The following is a 5,396-nucleotide window of genomic DNA, read 5'->3' on the forward strand; positions in this document are numbered from 1 at the left end:
ATAAACTGTTTTTTTTTTGCCTGGAGTGTTAGAGGCCGAGGGGAGACCTTATGAAAGAGTATAAAATCATGAGGGACATAGACAGGATGAATAACCAAGGTCTTTTTGTCCCCTAGGGTAGGGGATTCCAAAATTAGAGGGCATAGGTTTAAGGTGAGGGGCAAGATTTAAAAGGACTTGAGGGGTAACTTTTTCACATAGAGAATCATGCAAGTATGGAACAGGCTGCCAGAGGAAGTAGAGGCAGTACGATTAAATGTTATCATTTAAAAGGCATCTGGACAGGAAAGGTTTCGAAGGTATGGGCTGAATGCGAGCAAATGAGACTAAGTCAGATTGGGATGCCTGATTGGCATGGACAAGTTGTACTGAATAACCTGCTTTATGACTCTGGACACTTAATAAATAACAATCTGGACAGTCAACTTGATTTATGAAAGTGACATAAATGTTGACAAACCTGAGATTTTCGCTTTGAGATGGTCTTAGCCCAGCAAATTAAATGAGAACCAGTAAATGTGTATTTGGATTGTCAAGATAGATTCCAGGTAGGAGTTTAGTAAACACAAAATAGAACATGTGGGATATTAGTGATGAGGATTGGTTAAGAAAACACAGCAGAAATTGAATGGATACTCTCAGGTTGGCAGGCTGTGACCAGTGGGTTGCTACAGGGTAGGTGGTTGACCCCCAACAGTTCACAATCTAAATTATGGATTTGGCAACCACGTATAATATTTCCAATTTTGAGAGTGACAGAGAGGAGGGGGAAATTTGAGCTGTGAGGAGGATGCAAAACGACAGCAAAGAGATTTGGGGAGGCGAAGCAAGATCATTAGAAAGGCATTATTTGGACAATTGCAAGTTTATCACCTTAAAAGTCAGCAATGGGGATCTGCAGCGGTGCAGAGTTAACTGTCCTTTGGAATTCTTTCCCTCAACATCTCCTCCAGTGTCTTGATGCAGAGTAAAGGCCACCTGCTTTAATCTGTTTACCTCTGTGGGCATCCAGGATTTCCTCCCTTCATGAACTTGACACTGGATTGGACCAACCAGACCTGTCTCTTGGGCAGATGGCCACGCTGGTACTCCGGGTAAGGCCCCAAAATTAACCCAACCAGCTCCCAATTCCGCCTCCGGGTAAAATCACACTCCAGCCGTATTTTTAAAAATTTTGTTTGTTTTTTCTTTTAATTGTACTGTACATTTTCGTTTAGCCCCTTTAAGCAAATCAAATCCGGTTTATATTCAGTGATAGTTTGCTGTTTTCGGTAACACATACTATTACAAAAAAAAACAATGCGGGCAAATGCACTTTGAGCTCCGCGACTGAATCAGTGACTCACCCCGAGTTGTACAAGATTAGAAAAGCTAGTGGTAAGACAGAAATATTCGGTAAATATTAAAGTTGGGGGGAAATCTTTTTGCACACTGATGATAACTCGCTTTCGGTGTAGAATATCGGATAATGGTCTGGAGAATGTAGAAGTCCAAGTGATAGTGGAAGGAAATTGGAACCACATTCCCACCACAAATCCCGGGGTCTCGAAGATTCCTGTCGGCAGATAAACTGCGGAAATTTGCACGTCTTCGCAGACTTTTTACAAACCTGTTAATAAAAAGTAGCGACCTACACTTGGTGCAGTGTCGCCACACACACAACTTTCTGTCTTTACCTGAGCTTCCCTTTTAGGTGCAGTCTATTTTATTTTAAATATAGACAGAAATACAAAACAGAAACAAAGATGATAGTCCGGGACAGGAAGGGGAATCTCTTGCTTCAGGAATTGACTGCCCCACAACCAGGACAGAGGGACACCACATGGAGTTCATGGTTACACTGTGAAGTCCTTACAAAAATTGATCAGTGAATTAGAAAAGAAACTATATTACAAACCAATGAGAAGCTGGCTCTCCCCCAGATTTCCCCGTCCCGTGAGTGGATCTGGAGAACTCGATTACAACCCCCACCCCACCAATTTTCCATCAATTTAACAGCGTTAACATTTCATTCAGAATCCGCGTAGAATTATTCGTTCCGAGGTTTATGAAAAACGCACGTTTCAACCCAATCTGCGGCTAGAAAAACGGAACTAAACGAGTTTAAATTTTGTTTCAAAAATCACAGCATGCAGAAGAGAGTGAGCAGCTCCTGTGGGGAGAGGGACAGGTTGGATGGTCAAGCCATTGATGTGAAACATTGAACCCGCGCTTCTCCACACAGCGGCTGCTGACTCTGTCCACCACCTTCCAGGGTTCCAGCTTCCGTTCAACCAGCCGCAATGAGACAGCCGAGCTGGGTTCGGATTTAACTGATAACAGGTTCCGTCAGACCTTGGTCAACAAAGACTGATATCCTCCAGCCCGGACAGGGGCAATGGGGGATATTCAGATACCGCACAAGAACATTGAGAGAGCACCCAGCGGCTCGGCTTCATTGCTGTGATCAATGTTACTGGGTCAGTGCAGTTTAACCAGCCCCTGCTCGGGGGTTTGGGGTGGGGGGGAAGGTTCGCATTTCAGAAAGATTAAAGAGAACTCGCCCCGATGAGAACATCGCAATTGGTTTTGTTTTTGTAGTGAGCCACAGACATTGTGGAACCGTGCACTGGGGCAAGTGGTTCAGGGCGGAGGGTACTGTCCAGTGTCTGTCCCTCTCCGGGCAGTCTCTGAGTGTCCGAACCGCAGCAGACGGCCTCACGATGCTGCTTTCGTGCTGTCTGCCGCCACCGCTTTCTTACTGTCCTCACTCTCCTTCTCCTGCTCGCTGCTCCTGCCCTCTCGGCCCTTCTCTTTCTCTTGCTCGTTGTTCTTGGTGCTGCCCTCTCGCCGCTCCCTCTCCTTGTCCTGTTCGCTGGCTTTCCCGCTGCCCTCTCGCCGCTCCCTCTCTTTAGTTCTATCATGGTCCTTCTCTCTTCCGCGCTCTCTCTCCTTGTCTCTGCTCCGCTCTCTGTCTCGGCCCCGCTCCCGCCTCCGGTACCTGTCCCGGTCGTGCTCTCTCTCCCTGCTCCTGCTCCTGTTCCTGTCCCTCTCCCTGTTCCGCTCCCAGTCCCGGTTCCACGCTCGGCCACGTTCTCGTTCCCAGGGCCGTCCGTATTCCCGATCTCTCCTCCTCTCCTCTCCCCTGCGGAACCGCTCGGCCGGATAACGGTTCTCAGGCCGTTCCCTCCGGCCGTCCCGCCCCCTGCCGGGGTATGGCCGTGATCTCTCTCGGTCCCGGGAATCTGGGCCAGGACCCCCCAATTTCTCAGAGTCCTTCAGAACCGAGCCAGGAGCAGAGTGCAATTCGTGCTGCGCTGGGGACTGGTTTCCCATTGGGTGTGGGGGCTGGTTTCCCATTGGGTGTGGGGGCTGGTTTCCCATGGGGTGGGGCGATTGGTTTCCCATGGGGTGAGGAGACTGGTGTCCCATGGGGTGTGGGGCCTGGTTTCCCATAGGATGGGGAGACTGGTGTCCCATGGGGTGTGGGGGCTGGGTTCCCATAGGATGGGGAGACTGGTTTCCCATTTGGTGTAGGGGCTGGTTTCCCATGGGATGGGGAGACTGGTTTCCCATTTGGTGTAGGGGCTGGTTGCCCATAGGATGGGGAGACTGGTTGAAGCCCTGGCCTGAGAAGCGATATCGAGGAACAGGAGCCCCTCTGGGGAACAGGGGCATGAGTTTGTGGCTCTGGAAAGCAGGTCCCGGTTCCCGGATAAAATCCGATCCTTTCCGAGGGAGGTGTTGGCTGTTGTTGGGATGTTGGAAATTTGGGAAAGGGCCCAGGGGTTGCTGCATGTTCCCGGGGTGGAAATTCTCCTGAGAGTTACTAAAAGATTGGGAGCCACGTGGAGGTGAGGGGAAGGCAGGCCGATCCCCAGGGTAAGAGGGACCTAGGAGCGGGGGCAGGATGGGAGTGGGTAACAGGCCTTTGGGAGCAGGCTGGAGAGCTGGGGAAGGAGCCTGTTCCACCAGGGGGAAAGGCTGAGAGAGGCCGCTCTGCCCAGGGGATGCTTCCTGGGACAAGGGGGGCTGAAGGGCCTCCACCGTTGCCCTGGGCTCCTCATTGGCCCAGAGGCTTGGCGGGTTGGGGCTGGGCCCCTCTCCGTGTTGCTGGCTTGGGCCAGGGAGCTCCTGGGGAGCGACCTCCTGGAGCCTGGGGCTATTGTAAGGTGCAGTGGCGGCGGGCTGATCGACCGGGAGGGCTACAGCTTCCCCAGTCGCACGGCCAGGAGCCAGCCTCCTGACGGCAGCCTGACGGGGGTCCCTGCTCTGGTCGATCATTTGGGAGAGGCCAGTGGACTCCAGGCCTGGCAACTGCCCCACGCCGGGCTCGGGCACCTCGAAGAGCTCGGCTTTGAAAGAGGCGGGTTTGGCCGGAGGGGACATCAGGGCATCGGAGACAGAGAAACAAGCCATAGAGACTCCGACCGCCGCTCTCTGTTGGCGGAGAGCTTCCTCCTGCTCCTCCACCTGCCGGGTCTGCTCCTCAATCTGCTGGTTCAGGCTCTCCAGCATCTTCTGCTGCTCCTGCAGCGAGGAGCTCAGGTACAACTCTGGCCCCAGCTCCATGCCCTTGGCCTTGGCTTCGCCAGTGCCCGCCTCCCCGGCCATGGGCACCATCGCCTCCTCCAGGATGGTCTCGTCCGCCGGGTCGTACGGGGTGTCCGCCTCGGGCTTGTACTCCTCCTCCGGGTCGTACGGCCGGTTGTCATCATCCTCAGGCTCCGGGGGCTTGTCTTCCTGGAGCTGGCCGAACTGCTGCACGATGGGATCCAGGAGGGGCGCTGCTCCTGCTCCTGCTCCTGCTCCCGCCGCCTGGGCCTCGGGCTCCGGGCTCGGCTCCTTCACCTTCTCGAAACTCTTCTTGCCCCCGAAGAGGGTCTGGAGGATGTGCTGCAGAGGGTTGGCCACCTTTCCCGGAGCCGGGGGCGCGGCGGCTTTGGAGGCGGCCGGCGGCGCTTCTGACTCGGCTTCAGACGGGGGAGAGCCCGGAGGAGTGGCAGCCACTGCCCCCTCTCCATACGGAGCCCGGCCAGGCTTGCCCTCCCTGCTGGCTGGCACCGGGGGCACGGGGGACTCCTCCCGAGTAACGAGCCGGCTCCTCTTGTCCTCGGCCAGGGCAGTGTCCCCTCGCTCGGGCTCGGGCTCAGGTTCCAGCGGACGGCGTTTCCCTTTCTGCCGGATCACCAAGCCCAGGATGAGGTTCGGGCGGCTCTTCTCCAACCCTGCCACACACACAGACAGAGAGAAAGGGAGAGAACCGATTAGTGAAGAGACCACACAAAACTTCACCAATACCCACACACCCGGCGGCAGCTCTATTGCGAGAGCGGCCCACGCTGTGAAAACAATAACTCCAGTTAGTGTGTGGGTGTGGGGGTGTGTGTGTGTGTGTGTGTGTGTGTGTGGGGGGG

The 5,396-nt window shown here is 54.2% G+C and overlaps 1 protein-coding gene across 2 annotated transcripts in view; it reads right to left on the minus strand.

Moving 5' to 3' along the window:
• Nucleotides 1–1,172: 1,172 nt before the first annotated feature.
• LOC122560312 (death-inducer obliterator 1-like) overlaps nucleotides 1,173–5,396 on the minus strand; it is a 143,094-nt gene continuing 138,870 nt past the window's right edge. For both annotated transcript variants that reach the window (XM_043710893.1, XM_043710894.1), the window contains one exon: nucleotides 1,173–5,207. In XM_043710893.1, the coding sequence (XP_043566828.1) occupies nucleotides 2,698–5,207 (2,510 nt within the window). In that variant the 3' untranslated portion in view covers nucleotides 1,173–2,697. The remainder of the gene's footprint in view (nucleotides 5,208–5,396) is intronic.

Source organism: Chiloscyllium plagiosum, chromosome 20 (genome assembly GCF_004010195.1).
Source record: "Chiloscyllium plagiosum isolate BGI_BamShark_2017 chromosome 20, ASM401019v2, whole genome shotgun sequence".
NCBI lineage: Eukaryota > Metazoa > Chordata > Chondrichthyes > Orectolobiformes > Hemiscylliidae > Chiloscyllium > Chiloscyllium plagiosum.